This window comes from Felis catus, chromosome A3, assembly GCF_018350175.1.
Source record: "Felis catus isolate Fca126 chromosome A3, F.catus_Fca126_mat1.0, whole genome shotgun sequence".
In the NCBI taxonomy this organism is placed as follows: Eukaryota; Metazoa; Chordata; class Mammalia; order Carnivora; family Felidae; genus Felis; species Felis catus.
The window spans coordinates 96,001,852-96,020,793 of NC_058370.1; the positions used below are offsets into that span (position 1 = coordinate 96,001,852).

The following is an 18,942-nucleotide window of genomic DNA, read 5'->3' on the forward strand; positions in this document are numbered from 1 at the left end:
GTATTCAATATAATTAACAGTGTCATTATTTTGTGGTGTATAATGGTTCAATAGGACTCCCCATGATAAGTGTCCACCTCAGTCCTCTTCATCTATTTCACTTAGCCTTCCATTCACCTCTCCTCTGGCACTCACTAGTTTGTTCTCTGTTTGCCTTATTTTGTGTCTTAAATTCTACTTATGAGTGACATCATATGGTATTTGTCTTTCATACTCTCTAGGTCAATCTATGTTGTAAATGGTAAGATTTCACTCTTTTTATATAGATGACTAATATTCTATTGTGTGCATGTATATATAAACTGCATCTATTGACGGGCACTGGGGTTGCTTGCATGCCTTGGCTATTATAAACAATGCTCAAATAAGCAGAGTAGTCCATGTATCTTTTTAAATTAGTGTCCTTGTTTCATTTGGGTTAATACCCAATAGTGGAATTACTGGATATTGTAATTTAAGTTTTTGAGAAACCTCCATACTGTTTTCCACAGTGGCTGTACCAGCTTGCATTCCAACCAATACTTGTTATTTCTGGTGCCTTTGATTTTAGTGAAAGGGTACCAGTTTTTAGGTGAAAGGAATTTTGACCGAAATTGAGAGCCTGAATTTTAGGTCCTGTAAGTGGTTGGGGAAAATATTTCATACAATTTCTTTTGTTGCCTCTCAAATTAGAGGTGTAAATATCACTTTCATAGACTAGATTACCTTCTCTATATCTCTAACTATAGCCATTTTCTTTTCTTCTTTCAGTCTTTCTCCAACCCCAATCAAGCCCAAAATGTTCTTAGACATTATGAGTGTCATATATATAGGTAAAACCCCCATATTTTCTTGTACTGAATCTTGATTTATAATTTCCTCCTTCTGAAGAGTTTAGTATTAGAAAACATACTAATCTTTTTCTATTCCTCTTGTGAATTTATTCATGTCTTTATTCCCTATCACATTAAAACTGATATAGAGGCATTGAGAGCAAGCCAAAGTGGCGGTAACTTCAGTAAGAAGAGGTTTGGAGAAAGTCCAAATGCATGATAGCAGGGGGAACCTTTAAAGGAGAAAGTGAAGAAGAGGAAGTAGAATCCAAGAAATATAATTTTAAAAGATCATTTTGGACTCAAATAGTCATTTAAGGAAACATGGATCACAACAGTAATAAAAGCTTAAAATTGGTTATGGGCCTACCATTTGCCAGACACTTAGCTCTGAGGGCATTCTCTCATTTAATACTTAAATCTTTAAATAAAAATGAAACAAGCACTTTCTAGGATGATTGAGGTAGAGCTAGGTTAGGTAGCTCTTTCAAAATCACATAGCCAGTATCAGTCCAAGTAGGGTTTGAACTCCAGAGCCCAAGTTTTCCTTTACTATAAGGGAGGAAAATATGGAAAGGCGAGGAGAGAAGAGGAGGTCGCACCTGATATGTAAGAATATATTGGGAAAGGGGTCTAGGATCTTGAGGAGAGGCAACAAAACCGCCTGAGGAAAAAAGACTGTTTATGCACAATTTACGTAGCAACAAAAGCTTCAAACAGCTCTTTCAAGCCCCCCCCCCCCACCATGATAAGGGGAGGGTCTTGAGCTGGACGAGAGTTTACTTTCCCCAACATATAATGCCATGTAACACAACTCCTAGTGGTTGAATGTGAAGGGAAGTAAAAGAAAGTAATTATCAAAGGCCTTCTGATTATGCTTACTCACCAAGCACAGTCTTCTAGCATCCAAATCTGTGGTCCTTGACTTTTGTCTATTCTTTTCTGAATTGTTGCACATTGCATGCTGGAGCCTAGGAGACATTTCATAAGGTGTTAAATAGTCTTCATCATGTATCAATAGGCTGTCTTAGGTATGTCTCCCAGTCATGATAATGCTTAGGGAAATCAGTCAAAGGTAGTACTAGCTGGCTGTCCTACAGGGAAGGTGAAAAGGAGCATTAGTCCTTTGACAAGTTACAATCCAAGGTTCATACTATGTAGTGAGGACATGCTCATGATAACAGATGATAAGATCAGCAATCAATGCGTGCTATATTTATGTGACACAAAGATGATCTTTTGACCCAGGAATATCTCCCAGTCCTGTGGGAGCCTAAAAATCTATTGGCACCACTGTTGCCTAAGGTTCTTTTGTTATGTGACAACAATCCAGAGAAGGCTCTGGGTCAGGAAATCTTGAAGTATCAGAGAAGGAAGAAGCATAGAAAAAAGAGATACAGAGTCCTAGATTAACAGACATGTGTGTTCCTAACTTTCCAAGGGCCAACACCTCTTGATATTCCCACTTCTCCTTGGGATTCCAAAGTTAGCAAGAATGCCTTGTTGTAGGTTGAGGGGGAAAAAAATGTTCTGCCTTTAATAGTGAAAAAAAAATGGCTCTAAGCCATATTTACGAAATTTGTTGACTGTAATTAAGCCTTCATGGGAGTCCCCAAGGTTTACTTACCTATAATTGAAAAAATGCAAATGAAGACAGTTAATCAGGGGACTGGCTGACTATGAAGCGCTACTACCTACCTAAATGAATTAAAAACAAAGACACGAATTTGTCCAGTTGAAAAAGTTATCTGAGAGCCAATTGGTAAATTTCTCAGCAGTGCTATGGAGATTTTTTTTTTTTTTCTTAGATGGCAGTGCTTTTCTCCTAAGGCCTTTGCCAACTTAATCTTGAGCCATTACATACAGATTTCATAACTGGCCTTCAGCAGTTGTAGAGCACCAGCTGCCTCCCTGGCATCATTCAAGTAGCCCTGCAGAAAAAAATAACAGACCTCTTATCCTCTACGTCATGATTGATCCACTACTTAGACTTGTAAAACATTTGCTCTTCAAGATCCCACAGTGAAATGGGAATACCCCTGGGATTAAGCCAACGCTTCAGGAGTTATCCCACAGTACTGTAGCTGTCATTTATGAAAGATCATTACGTGTTCTAATGTTACCAGGTTTGGTGCACTTTTTTCCTGGAGGATTATTGCAGCATACCAATGGTGATCATTTCACATCAGATACCATACTTGTTAATCTATTCAGCTAATTTTTATCACCCGATTTAAAATAATCTCCCTCATACTTTGAACTTCATTTAATACTTATGTCTTCTGTTTAATGATTTCATTAATCAAACCACTCCTGTTATGGTATCAGCTATAGGAACAAGAATAAATAGACCATCATTTAGATAAAAATACTTGTCAGCAATCTGGTAGAAACAAAAAATGGTATTAAACAATTCCATTTAAATATAGAAGTAGACATATAGTACATGATGAATCTGTGTTATAAGCTGTGTCAAGTAGTTTTTAACAACTCTGTCAAAACGTGACCTCTTGGAGAAAGGAGGCAAAGAAGTTTCTTTTTCCATGCGCCTCAGCAGCTTTTGAGGGAGCAAAGTGTCGCAGCTAACTGATAATGCCTGCCAGGGCCACCATAATGATGAGGGGCAAATTCCTGCCCTATGTTCACCACTGTCACTATGTTATCCAGAAAGAATGTGGTTTTGCTAACTTAGTTCACTGTTGTTTGATGAAGAGTGAGTGGACTAGAACACTGAAATGAGGGTTTACCACAAAGGAGTTGTCTTATTTGCAAGTGTGTAAACATCAATAAAGCAGGGAAAGATTTGGTTAGGCTGAACCTTTTCACCCTGCCTTTGTTTGCTTGAGTTATTTATTACCCTGGACTTGCTAGACCTTTTAAAAAGTGTTACTGATATAGACCAGGGAAGAAGTAGGCAGGTATTTCAAATGTATCACAGTTTCTAAGGAGATCAAATATCTTTTCAAAGCCTCATGGATTTTTAAAACATGAAATGTTCTTCTTGGTGGATAATAGGCTCCAATACTCTGGGTTTCTAACCTCCCATTCATTAACAGCAAAGCAGACTTGTAGCAAAGGTGGGTTTTTGTTTTTTTTGTTTTTTCTTCCTGCAAGCAATTTGTGACTCCTTTTGGGGCGATAACTGTTTAAATATAAATAAATGACCAGCTCCAGTAGAATGATTCCAGTTTTCTCAAAGTGTTTACTTTCAATTTATTGTCAGTTCTCTCATTACAACTTTCTTCCTGCAAAACACTATCCCCAGCCTGATCATGTATAGTATAGTCCCATTAAAATACTTCTTAGATATGAATACTATGTTATTTCCACTAAAATATCTTGCAAGAGGCTAAAATGGACTCTATCCATATTTGCAGAACCATTTTTGCATTCTCAAAATCATTAGCACTATCACATCTGACTTGAGAAGATATAAATAGCCTAGGTCCAAATGGTCCTGGGTTCCCTGCCCCAGGCATTTCTGAGGTAATTAAGTAATGTTCCTTCATTTTTATACATCAAAATTATCTTGAAATGAATTTGGTTTCTTTTATTCTGTTTAGTTTAGCCAGTAGTCCCATGTCATTTGCATTATTTTTAAGCCAAGGACAGATTGCTTGGTACTGGAGATTTCCATGAATTACCATTTATGGTTTATTTATTTATTTATTTTTTTTTTTGGTAAAAATCAGATTTTTTGAAAATAGATTTGTTTCCAGACTATATTTCTATCTCTGTATACAATCTTAAAATGGATTAATGCAGAACACATAGTGAAACCCTAATTTTCTTCTGTAATTATATATCTGGCCCTCATAAATTAACATCCTAAGACATTTCTTGTGTCATATATATTTAACCGTGTTTCCCTCCACCTCTTTTATATTACTTTGGACTTTTGACAATGCTGTATGTGTTTTTAAAGGTAGATATTAAGTCTAAATTGCATTTATTTCATCGCTGGATGGCCCCAGGAAGCTCACCATTATTTTCAAGGGTGAAGGATTGCTAATTAACAGAAAGTAGCCTTGGTTGTCAAGGGAATAGTTAAGATATTCCTTGATGATGTTAGGTTTGATCCTGAAAGTATAATGCTGAGAAAAATTTTGGATGTATTGCACTTATTAGTCAGAGAAAATATTGATTCAGTATTTCATTCAGCATTTTATTCTCCGTTTATGAAAACACTAATGAATATGAAGGGAAGATGAAATCAGAAATTGACATAAATACCTATAGGATGCAGAGCACTGTTCATGAAATAACTGGGAAGACCAATATAAAGAAAACATGTGGTTTCTTAAAGTTTCATTCTCATAATTTCAACTGTATGTCCCTTTGATAACTTCACTGACATGTAACACAGATGCCTCAAATTCAGAATGTCCAGAGTTAATATTGTAGCACCTCCACTTTCCTCTTATTTCTATCATCTGGGTTAAGAGCGTCAATATACACCCAGGTATATTAACTAGGAATTCCAAAGTTTCCTTTCTTATCACTCAACCATCTAGTCACCAATAGCCACATATTTAATCCATTAAAATGAGTTTAGGCTATCACCCCCACAATGACAATTTTCCTACCCTATTTTGTCTCTCTCCCTTTAGCACCGTACATCCTAGTAGACCACTTATCAGAGAGCATTAAACCTTGTGGTTTGTGTGTCTGTGTATGTATATCCAACACAAGCATAGTGGTCGGCACAAAATATATAGTAAGTAGCTAAAGAAATACTTAGATGAATAACTGTGCAGGTAGAAGGATGGAGGAATAGACTAAAAGAATAAATGAAAATTCAGCATTTCCAGAAATGTAGATGAACTTTCAATGGAGAGTTTGAGTCACACAGTTACATTTGTGTCAAAGTCTATGTGTTTTGAAACTGAACAACTCTTGCAAGGTATAACCCCCATATTCAGGAAATGGTGTAAAATTTACAACATGGGGTTTTAGAAATCTTCTTACAGACGATGCTGTAAATTTTAAGCGTCATTGAAAGTACTTTTCGTGAAAATATTCATCTTTTTTTTTAAGTTTATGTATTTTGAGAGTTGGTGAGTCGGGGAGGGGCAGAGAGGGAGGGAGACAGAGAATCCCAAGCAGGCTCTGCACTGTCAGCCCGGAGCCTGACGTGATTCAAACTCACAAAACTGTGAGATCATGACCTGAGCCAAAATAGAGTCGGACACTTAACCAAATGAGTCACCCAGGTGCCCCTGACAATCTTTATCTTTGACATAAGGAATTAGACAACACAAATATCAATCGATGGAAGAGTCACAATTCAGGAACGTCTTCCCTCTTTCTCTATGTTCAAATCACAAAATGAGAATGGCGTAGGGAAAGAGAAATCTATTAGAATTTGAGTGGGGTTAAGAAGAAAAGACTAGTACAGAGGCAGAAAAAGAGCTAGAAAAACCCTATAGAAATGGCTATGAAACAGCTCCCCCACCCTTATTTGCTTTTCATGACTGTAATAGAACAAGATGTGAGGAAACATCTGTTACGTTTTTAAAATAGTACTTTGATATTTTTTAAAAAATGACAGAATTAGGAGAAGCCTGGTTCTGTGGTTAGGGACAGCAGACACGTATGAGATTAGATGGGGAGAATTAATTATTCTAGCATAGGTTGATAGAATGTGATAGATTGTGGCTTCATCTGCCATGCATGGCTCTGGGAAGTGACATCAAGCAATGGTTAGCCATGGACTCTGTAGTTAGGCTGTATGGGCTTATGTCTTGGCTTTACCACCTAGCTGCAATGTGATATTTGGCAAGCTGTAAGGCCCCTCTGCAGCCCAACTAGGCATAATAGTATTACATTCAGTCTCACAACCATCCCTGAAACAGGTAAGAAAGAAAACTGAGGGGGCTCAGAGACTCACACATAGTCATATTTTTAAAATTAACTGAAAATCAGGCCACTTCTCCTAGACTAGATCTAGGGACTGAATGGAATGTCCAATATGAATAAAAAGACTCAAGCAGGAAAAGATACAAGTCTGGGTTTTACTCAGAGTTTAAGCAGTACATATTAAGGAATGTATTAGCTAACTTGAGGAACGGTGGAAATCCAGTCCACTTTAAGGCTGTTATAAAGCTAGGAACATCAGCCCTGGTAAAGGCTTAGAGCACGAAAGTTGCTGAGCTCCATCTAATAGTACAACCAGGCCTTAAAACTGTGTAGTGAATGTGCTTCGGAGAAACTAAGCAAGTAAAAGAGAAACCTGCAGGAATCAGGTTTCAGTCACTGGTGCCATGAGGGTGAATCCAAGCAAGGGATATGCCCAAAAGCCAGGACTGAGAAAGGCTGAGCACTGGGCAGGAGCACAACTGAGGCCAGGAGATCTAGTCACAAAGAATTCAGGCTTCAAGGTGACACTAAGAGTCAAAAGTGAAATGGTCGCTCTCACCAGACTCAGTCATGATTTGCATAGAATGGTTTCAAGTTTAAGGACAGGCTTCCACCCAAACAGAGTTAATAATTGAGATAGGTTCATTTTGAATAAGGTAGTCACTGAAAAACAAGACCCGGAAATTAAATAGTGGTTCAGGTGGTAAGTTTTGGAGGAAAACAGAGGTCCTGACCCCTACTTTTTGCCCATTACTTCAGCAGCAATTTTATTACCTCACTAAACGTTCTATCATTCCCACTTCAAGGACTTTTGGAACTGAAACCATGCAGTTTAATTAAAAGGACAAATGCAAGGTCAGACACCTCCTAAGTAGCCAATTAGTATTGCTTGTTAGGACTTCATTTGTCCATATTCATTTACATACCTTGTTTGAAATGCCATAGTTACAGTACAAATCACAAAACAGAATACAGTTATATTGACTAAGTTTTCCTAAGCCTTGTATTAAAAAATTCTTACCATGTAGCCTTAGTCTTTTTAGTGTACTTTCTTTAGAAAGTGAATTTTTAACAAAACATGCCAGTTGGAAACCAGGTCTCAGTACTATTTTGGACAAGCATAAAGGAGAGCCATTTTTAAATAAAACAAATTCTGATTGTGCCAACAGTGATCTGTCATTAAAATGGGTACAGGGGAATGGCCAAAGTTATCCTTTGGGTATTCAAGTTTTAAGAAACAGTTTCTTATAATTTTAGGTTGGGAATATTGTCTAGCAGTATAATTTGTTCAGGTTTAGCTGACCAGGTTCCTCACTCACTAGCTTACCCCTTGCCACAAATCAGTATCTGCCCTACCAGATAGCTTGAATGAAATCATTGGCTTTATATTTCAGAGCTGTCTCACTCTCAATCAATGTATTAGGTTTATTTACAGGATTCCTGCATCAGGCTGGGAGAGCAAAGGGGTTCTGAAGAAGAGACAGGCTATCATATTTTTGCTGCAGAATTAGACACCATCTTTCTGAAAATGGAATCTGTGGTAAAAATTTCCAATACTTGTAATTCTTCTCTTTGGATCCACTCAATTATCCCAAGATTTGCTTTCAGAGAACCATTTAATAATGCAATAGATGCATCTTGTCTACTTCTACTAATTCTATTGCTCAGAAGCAAATCAACAGAACTGTCCCTGATATCATTCTCCCCTCTCTTTACCCATGGTACACAACAGAATTAACTCACTTTATGAATGACTCTTACTCATTTTTGAAACCTGACAGACTTATAGGAAACTGCCAATTGGCCAAGGGGTATGTTATCTAGCTTCTAAAGAAACTGTGACTGATCTAATTGTCCCAACATTTGCTCTCTAGCTCTTTCTTCATTATTTACACTTCTACCTGGGGGTATAATGGAAAAGATGAAAAAGTCAAATTCAGCCATGCAACTGGCCCTGTATTACCAAACTCGTGTATGAGCAAAGTCCTGAAATCACTGGATGAAATAAACCTTCAGATAGTCCTTGGGTTTCATTAATCTAGTGGTTCTCAATCTCTAGCATGCATCAGCATCCCCTGGATCACACATTTTTGATTCATGAAGTCTGAGAGTGGCCTAACAGGTTTCCAGGTGATACTGATACTGCTGGTTCACAGATTATACTCAGAGAATCACTGTACTAATCCGTGCTTGGCTTCTCTTCTATTAACATGAATAATCTAGAATTTGCTTTTCCTGAGCTAGCTTTCAAAATCTGTGCTCTATAAATTAAACATTATGGGATAAGCAGTCATTTTGGTATATGTGCACATTGTACAGTGTAATAGATGTGGTAGTTACTTTATGCATTTGGTTGATTTAATTCACAAAGCAGTCAATTATCTATTTACTGAATCATGGCTGTAAGCCACAACTCTGTTTCTTTATATTGTGGGGTCAATGTAATAATGACCTTTAATCTGTTTTTTTTTTTTAATAGTGAGACCTCAACTCTATGGTATTACAAGGAATTCATGCATAGAAAGAATCTTCCATTGTTTTCCCCAATGATCTGACTTTATGAGCTTCTTTGGTGACGGGAGTACTGAGAGCTCATTTGTCAAAAAAAAAAAAAAATTAAGTTTAGCATCACATTTATTTAGCTCTAATCAATATATGGGCCAGAGAACAGCCTGAGCAATAGCACCACAGAGGCCTTAGATGTAACTTCTAATGTGTCCAGTCACTGCATGGGATGTACTGTGGTCATGAAAAATGGCAAGAAGTTAAAGTGAGAGCAGGTCACATCACATAGGGGAACCACAGAGTGTTAGGTCCCTTAGCTTAAAAACTTTGCTAATCACCTTGCACCGAGAAGGTTGTATATATCTAACTCCCATTTGCTAATGCAGCTATAGCCCATCAATCTCAACGAGGAGAAACATTCTTGCAATTCTTCATTTAACTGCAATGGATACATTTCCTTAGCCATCTGTTAATTCTTTCCTTTTACTAGGTCGCTTGTAAAATCCTGGCTGAAAGGGAGTCTGGGAAATGTAGTTTTGAACTTTTCCAGCATATATAGTCCAGAAAGTGAAGCAGGTTGAAACAGATATTGAATGCTTTTGTATACAATATATACCACACTGCCAAACTGGTTAAAGACAGAAAAGAGGTGAAATAAAAACATACCTGGTCTTAGAGTCTAACGATAAGCTTCTAAACCTTCTCTAAGTTGTGACTTGTAGTATTTTAAAAGTTATCCTACCCAACAGTGTGGCATTATGGTACAGTCTTTAAAGACTTCATCACTTAAGCAAGTATAAACTTGTGAACATTATAAGACCTCTACATGCACCAGCTCTCTCATCATAAAATGCAGTGACAATAACTGCTCCCTCTAGGGTGCTTGTGAGTTAAATGGGGAAATACAAAGTTCTTAAAATAGTTTGCCACAGAGTGAGCATCAATATTTCATTAGCATGTGGCTATAAGGGTCTTACTGAATGCTCTCTGACCTACAAGAACCTAACATAATTATTTTTGTAGGAGGAATGTTCAAGACCTGAAAATAGTTAAATATTCAATCCCAACGAATACCTCATGAAAGGCAGTGCAGCATGGCTATGTCTCTCTGCTTAGCTGCCTGCATCCCTACGAATCTTGAGCTCAAGCTCTAGAAATGCTCTATAAAAAGATACTTCCACTGGAACAGCCATACAACTGAGATGTAACCCTGAATACCCTTTTATTCTGCAGTTCCTGCCAAATGCCTTTTAAACATTTGAGTAATTGTCATTGTTACCAATCAGCCTAATGTAATAACATGAGATGTTCCACTTTGGAAAACTTGTTACATTGGGATTCTTACATGCTAAAAAGAGCTTGGGCTTTCCAGGTATTCGAGTTTTAGAAAGCTGTGCCTTATAGAGTACCCTCTTTTTTTAATCTTTTTACCTTGGGATTAAGTATAGAAGAGAATGACTTCTTTGTAGCTTGTTCACTTTGTTACATAATAATTTTCTCTTTTTGGTCAATATTGAATATTTGCACAAGCACAACACTGTTTGAACTGTGCAGCTACACCGCCATCTTGTGAATGATGTGCTGTGACTAACCCAGATGTATTTCTTTGTTCTCCCACTTTAGCTGGACAGTGCCACATCACTCATCCAGGCAGCTAAAAACCTGATGAATGCTGTTGTCCTCACAGTGAAAGCATCCTATGTGGCCTCAACCAAATACCAGAAGGTCTATGGGACAGCAGCTGTCAACTCACCAGTTGTGTCTTGGAAGATGAAGGCTCCAGAGAAGAAGCCCCTTGTGAAGAGAGAAAAGCCTGAAGAATTCCAGACACGAGTTAGACGAGGTTCCCAGAAGAAACACATTTCGCCTGTACAGGCTTTAAGTGAATTCAAAGCAATGGATTCATTCTAGGACGATAGGCTTTAATAAAGAAAGCATTTTTCCCCTTTCCTTTTCTTTTTAATCCCATTTTTGTATGCATACCTGCTGACTCATATGCCTCTGGCATGGGGTAATTAAGGGAGCAGTGTCTGTTTGCATGTAAGATAAGATGTGATCAATACTACTGATTCATCAGTAGCCAGGGAGGGAACAGGGACTACCTGTCCTGAGGTGGCACAGAGCTGTCCTTTGCAACATTCTCATAAAATTGGGCAAAGAGTTCGCATCGCAATGTTTATGGGAGTGGGTGGGATGGGGATAATAAACTTAATTCTACAAAAGCAAACTCTAATGCATGCAAGAATCATTAGGTTGGCAGGTATCTTAATAAGTGAAAAATCTGGAAGTGTAATGGTAGAACATAAAGCTTGTATTGCTTCTGTTTCAGTGCAAAAATGTACTAGCCAATACGCTCAAGTGTGTGGCCCACAAATTGAACAATTTAACTTTGAAGTCACATCCATGATATTATGTGGATTTTTTACTAAGGAGAAACTAACTCATCCAGCCAAAATGTCTCTTTTAATCTGTATTCTATTCTTTCTCTCGTAGTACTGCCATTACTAGTGCTCATATTTTCAATTTTTCCCCCTTTGCTGAAAATAAACACTTATTTGAGACAATTCTAATCCTTCTGGGAGCACTGGAAGCACAATATGGTGATAATTCTTTTCCTTTAAAAAATGTGAACTATGGTATCGCTAGAAATAGGAGGCCCAGTGGTGGAATGTTAGAAGAATGGAAACTGACGACGTGTGAAGGTTTAGAGGCAAATACATAGGTGTAGCTTGGAGTGCTGGTATCTAATATGCCATTGTATCCACTAACTCAAAATAAACACATATAATCTGGACATCTGGAAAATGCTTCTTTTTTTAATGCATACTTAATAAAAGAAATGCATTTTGTTTTTTTAGAAATTGGAGGTAAAAGGGTGATATCTCTGCGTCATCTCTACAGTCTAGAAATTGTTTTGGTTTTTATTTCATGTTTTCCTACTTGTTTTTTATTCACTTTCAAATAATCTAAAATGACAGTGTCATGTCTGAGACTTATCTGGGCCATATTCAGCCCTGGGATAAACTTAAGAAACATAATGTGTTCTCAAAAACTGGAAAAAGTCGAGGTTTGTAGGGAGGCTCATTAATTACAAAATATTTGAATTTTGAAAAGAAGGCCTCTGTCCCATTAGCAAGGAAAAGTTGGCTGTAGTCTTTCAGCTATGGCTTGAGAAGTGAGGAAAAAAAAAACCTAAATGTTCATCTGAGTGCCCAAAACTCCTTCATTTGAATGATCCATACAGGTTAGCGTATTACATTATGTCTCCAGAACACTTTGGGTAAAATAAGGTGTGTTTCTTAGCAACACGATAATGCATCGGGAGTCATGGACACATATGCTGTGTTATTTTAGGTGCAAGGTCCTAAAGAGAAAAGACCTAGGAGTTGGGGAAGGAGAGAAGCTTAGTTAAAATTTTATTAAGATATGATCCTACTCACCATCTGGACTCAAAATGATGTATCACAATCAATGCTGTAGACGGTTTTCAACACTAATTATTATACAGCTATTTCAATTAGACTGCCCCCTTAATTTGCATACACATTGAGAGAGGCACTCATCGGCACTCATTCCTTCACACGTATTTATGGAATGACTTCTTGGAGCCAGGTCCTAAGCTGAACCTACCACCCAGTAAACTTATTGGCATCCTTCCTTATTAAGATTTGAATATGGCATCACTTTCCAGTTTTGTGCATTATTCTACTATGATTTAACAGGTTGAAGGAAGTAAATATTCTTCAGATCAGCCAAGAAACTTAAAATCAGAGACTCCTTGACAAATCCTAAAATATATTCGGCAGGCATTAGAGAAACATAGAGAATGCCTTTGACTTTATTCTATAAATTTTAAGTGTTTTAATACATGATTATGAACAACTTTTATGTGTGTGTGTTTTCTGGAAATCAGTCCTTAATTTTTAGTTATTTTGTCAGTGCTCCCTGAGTAAACATTATCATTATCCACCATTGTTCTTATGATCAATGAGAGTACCTACTCAATAAGTTAATATAGACACTTTGAGAGCACTACAACAATGAAAATGTTTATTGTTTGTTTCCTTGCCTTAAGAAACATAAGTCTAATTGATATGATATATAGAGAAATGAGAACTTTAAGTACATATGCCAAGAAACCACTATGTGCCAAATGAATGGGATAAATTGGTAACTACTCAAAAAATGAAAACACATTGAGTACTAAATTATTTGGGGAAGGATTAATGGAAGAGGTATGAGTAAACAATAAATATATTCTAAATGAGTGAAAGATATAAAAAATTTGGTGATGACTGGGGTGGAAATTCAAGAAAACGCATACCTCAAGGTCTGGAGACCAGCAAAGTTGCAGGAAACGAGCTTCATGTTGGGACTAGTGGGAAATAAATGTGGAGATGTGGTACAAGGCTAAACTAGAGAGGGTCATGAAGGAATGTGACCATTATCCAACAGGTAATTGGAAAAACAGGAAGGTTTTTTTTTGTTTTGGTTTTGTTTTGTTTTGTTAGAGAGCAAGCATGTGCAAGCTGGGAAAGTGCAGAGGGAGAGAGAGAGCAAACTTAGCAGGCTCTATGCCCAGCACAGAGCCTGATGTGGGGCTCGATCTCACAACACTGAGACTATGATCCGAGCTGAAATCATGAGACATTCAACCAACTGAACAACCCAGATGCTCCAAGTAATACAGAGTCTCTAAGTGGGGTGATGATACACACAAAGCAGTGCCTTCATAAGATGTAACTGATAATATGAGGGATATGAAGGCTGAAAGGGACTGATGTTAGGTGGGACAACTGTGGTAGAACTAAAAGAACGATTTGCAGTTACTTCTTGAATAACTAGATATGGGGTAAGAGAATGATTAAAGTATATAATTTATTCAGGGAGACTAAAGAGTCAGAAAACTGAAAATTATCTACAAAGGATAAACATAAGCTAGAAAAAAACTGAATATATGGTACATTTGAGGAAACATGGTTCTTAATCCCAAACAAATGGAGTTACTTGGGGTATTTGCTACAGAAATTGCATTTTAGAGTGCATGAGGATAGATATTCCTGATGGGAGGAAACTAAATCTCAATTTCCTTTGACTCTCTGTTCAAGGATTGATGGTTCAAAAGATAAAATTCTTATAATCTTTAAGGACATAAAATAACCAGGGAAACATAGGTTATCTACAGATCTGTAGTTTCTTTTCATTAAGTGTTCAAGAATATGATGTCAACTTTATTTTTAGAAGTTTTATAAACAATAAGGTCATGCTTTTAGCCCAGGGAGAAATAGCCTATATAAGTGGCATCGTCATGGTCATCAATTTTTTAGCATAAGTAATATGGCACTTTGCAGACGCTTGAGGTATAAAGATCTATAAAGTACTGTATATAGTTGAATCATCAAGCAAAATAAGCACTTAGAAATACTGTGACAATAAACTGTCATCTCTAAATTTGCCAGTAATAGATTATAAGTCATTTGATTTTTATTGCTGTGTCATTACATATTAACCAAGTGAAAGGGGTCAGTATTTACTCGTCATCTAGAGGATTTTTAAAGGTAACAAGAGGAAGTGAATTACCTACTGAAGGCTGTTAGTAATAATATATTTTTTAAATACACTAGTGCTGAGGAGTGCCATCAGTAAGATGTGGACTAGGATACTCTAGGCCCTTGTTTCCAAATGGAAACCCAAAGTAAATAACAACATACTGACCACAGTATCTTTGTGGTAGCTCTAGAAACTAGTTAAGGATTTGTAGTGACCAAGCAAATGTCAACCAACAAGAAGTCACATTCCATAGGAAAAGAAATTTTGGAGTGTTATTGCTCACCCGTGCCCTGCCTCTTCCCTTGCACAGCATGGTCAGTGGAAAGTTGTCCAGTTCCTAGTTCCTCCCATGCAATAGAAGGGAACAGTGAAACTTGTTTGCATTGCTCTGGCCATTTAGGCCTTTCTGAGGAACTGGTTCCTGTTTTGCTTCACTGGGAGCACCGGTGGAAATGGGCATATTTGAATATCAAGTTGGAAGCCACTGAAAGCAGTGGAAGTCACCATGGCCAAGTAAGAGCTACAGGGAGACTGCAGGCATGTAGCCTCCTAGAGACAAGAAATGGTGGGCAGAGGAATACAATAGAACATCTAAGACCTTGAAGTCAGCCACGTATAGGGAAGGGCTTTGGGGGGGGGGGTGGTGCACACACACAGGCTCAGGGAACAGGCATGCTTAGAAATGCTTGATAAGACCATAAGCCTTCCTTCCAGGTTGATTAATGAAGGTCTTTTCCTTCACAGAGCCAATAAATAAAGGCTTGAAAAGCCCCCCCCCCCTTTTTTTATTACCACTTATATGTTGCCTACAAGTGACTCACATTACATCTAAGCAAACACACAGGTTGAAAGTGAAAAGATGTTGGCGGGGAGGAAATCCATATACATATACATAATAACCAAAAGAAACTAGGGGTGGTTATTCTAATATCAAACAAAATATACATTAAGTCACAGAGCTGTTACTAAATACAAAGGACACTATGTGATAATTAAAAGGTCAATGCACCAGAGAGATATAAACATTTGTGCACCAAACATCAAAGCTCCTAAGGTAAGCACTGACAGGATTAAAGAAATAGCCATAGAGTAATAGTAGGAAACCTTGATACCCCACCTTCAATAATGGGTAGAACAACCAGACAGAAAATCAAGAAGGAAATAGAAAACTTGAACAACACTATAGACCAATTGGACCTAACAGACATTTGCAGAACACTCCACCCAACCTCAAGTGCACATGGAACATTCTCCAGGAACTGGCAAATAAGTTTTAATTAATTTTAAAAGACTGAAATTATACAAGGTATTTTTTTTCTGATCACAATGGAATGAAACTAGAACAGCAGAGAGAATACAAAAATCCTAAAATGTGTGGAAATTAAACAACAAACAACCAAATTGTCAAAAAATATCACAAGGGAAATTAAAAAATACATTAAGACAAAAAAATTAAACATGTCAAAACTTAAAACTTATGGGATGAAGTAAAAACTGTGCCAAAGTGTAAATTTATAGTTCTAAATAATTTCAGTAAAATAAAATCTTACATCAACAACCTAAATTTATACCTCAACTGAGGCACCTGGGTGGCTCAGTCAGTTGTGTCTGACTTCAGCTCAGGTCATGATCTGTGGATATGTGTTCGAGCCTTAATGTGGCTCTGCGCTGACAGCTCAGAGCCTGCAGCCTGCTTTGCATTCTGTGTCTCCTTCTCTCTGCCCTTCCCTATTCACGCTCTCTCTCTCTTTCTTAAAAACTGAATAAAACAGTAAAAAATTTAAATGTATACCTCAAAGAACTAAGAGGGGGGAAAAGCTAAACCAAAAGTTAACAGAAGAAAGGAATAATAAAGACTAGACCAGATATAAATAAAATAGAAAATAGGGAAATGGGGAAAAATGAAAAACAAGTACTATGAACAACTCTTCACCAATAAAATTCATAATCTAGATGAAATAGCCAAGTTCCTAGAAACACACAACCTAAAAATACTGAATGATGAAGAAAAAGAAAATATGAAAAGTACTAATAAGGAGATTGAATCAATAATCAAAAATTTTCCTCCAAAACCAGAGATGCCACTAAAAAGGAGAACTATAGACCGATTTTCCTGATGAACATGGATGCAAAAATACTTAACAAGATATTAGCCAACTGGCTGAAACAATTCATTAAAAAATTATTCACCACGACCAAGTGGGATTTATACCTGGGATGCAGGGCTGATTCAATATCTGCAAAAAAATTCACGTGATTCATCACATCAATAAAAGAAAGGACAAGAACCATATGATCCTCTCAATAGATGCAGAGAAAGCATTTGACAAAATATAGCATCTTTTCTTGATAAAAACCCTCAAGAAAGTAGGGATAGAAGGAGCATACCTGGAGATCATAAAAGCCATATATGAACGACCCAACGGTAATATCATCCTCAATAGGGAAAAACAGAGAGCTTTCCCCCTAAGGACAGGAACAAGACAGGGATGTCCATTCTCACCACTGTTATTCAACTTAGTATTGGAAGTCTTAGCCTCTGCAGTCAGACAACACAAAGAAATAAAAGGCATCCAAATCAGCCAGGAGGAGGTCAAACTTTCACTCTTCGCAGGTGACATGATACTCTATATGGAAAACCCAAAAGATTTCACACAAAAAACTGCTAGAACTGATTCGTGAATTCAGCAAAGTTGCGGGATATAAAATAAACACACAGAAGTCAGTTGTATTCCTATACACCAACAATGAAGTGACAGAGAAATCAAGGAATTGATCCCATTTACAGTTGCACCAAAAACCATAAAATACCTAGGAATAAATCTAACCAAAGAGGTAAAAAAATCTATACACTAAAAACTATAGAAAACTTATGAAAGAAATTGAAGAAGACACAAAAAATGGAAAAAGATTCCATGCTTCTGGATAGGAAGAACGAATATTGTTAAAATGTCGATACTACCCAAAGCAATCTACATATTCAATGCAATCCCTATCAAAGTAACACCAGCATTTTTCACAGAGCTAGAATAAATAATCCTAAAATTTGTATGGAACCAGAAAAGAACCCAAATAGCCAAAGCAATCTTGAAAAAGAAAACCAAAGCAGGAGGCATCACAATTCCAGACCTCAAGCTATACTACAAAGTTGTAATCATCAAGACAGTATGGTACTGGCACAATAACAGACACTCAGATCAGTGGAACAGAACAGAGAACCCAGAAATTGACCCACAAACGTATGGCTGAGTAATCTTTGACAAAGCAAGAAAGAATATCCAATGGAATAAAGAGTCTCTTCAGCAAATGGTAGTGGCAAAACTGGACAGCGACATGCAGAAAAATGAACCTGGACCACTTTCTTACACCATACACAAAAATAAACTCAAAAGGGATGAAAGACCTCAATGTAAGACAGGAAGCCATCAAAATCCTTGAGGAGAAAGCAGGCAAAAACCTCTTTGATTTTGGCTGCAGCAACTTCTTACTCAACACGTTTCCAGAGGCAAGGGAAACAAAAGCAAAAATTAACTACTGGGACTTCATCAAAATTAAAAGCTTCTGCACAGTGAAGGAAACAATCAGCAAAACTAAAAGGCAACTGATAGAATGGGAGAATATATTTGCAAATGACATATCAGATAAAGGATTCTTATCCAAAATCTACAAAGAACTTATCAAACTCAACACCCAAAAAACAAATAATCCAGTGAAGAAATGGGCAAAACACACGAATAGACATTTCTCCAAAGAAGACATCCAGATGGCCAACTGACACATGAAAAAACGCTCAACATCACTCATCATCAGGGAAATACAAATCAAAACCACAATGAGATACCACCTTAACCTATCAGAATGGCTAACATTAACAACTCAGGCAACAACAGATGTTGGTGAGGATGCAGAGAAAGAGGATCTCTTTTGCATTGTTGGTGGCAATGCAAGCTGGTGCAGCCACTCTGGAAAACAGTATGGAGGTTCCTCAAAAAACTAAAAATAGAACTACCCTATGACCCAGCAATTGCACTACTAGGCATTTATTTTTTTTTTTAACGTTTATTTATTTTTGAGACAGAGAGAGACAGAACATGAACAGGGGAGGAGCAGAGAGAGAGGGAGACACAGAATCTGAAACAGGCCCCAGGCTCTGAGCTGTCTGCACAGAGCCCGACACGGGGCTTGAACCCACGGATCGTGAGATCATGACCTGAGC

General features: G+C 37.4%; 1 protein-coding gene across 5 annotated transcripts in view; it reads left to right on the forward strand.

The window, feature by feature from the left end:
- CTNNA2 (catenin alpha 2) overlaps nt 1-11,970 on the forward strand; it is a 1,116,872-nt gene extending 1,104,902 nt beyond the window's left edge. For 3 of the 5 annotated variants that reach the window (XM_023251808.2, XM_023251810.2, XM_045054465.1), the window contains 2 exons: nt 8,095-8,211; nt 10,800-11,970. In XM_023251808.2, the coding sequence (XP_023107576.1) occupies nt 8,095-8,211; nt 10,800-11,087 (405 nt within the window). In that variant the 3' untranslated portion in view covers nt 11,088-11,970. The remainder of the gene's footprint in view (nt 1-8,094; nt 8,212-10,799) is intronic. The other 2 variants (XM_023251809.2, XM_023251811.2) reach the window with 1 other exon arrangement.
- Nucleotides 11,971-18,942: the final 6,972 nt, after the last annotated feature.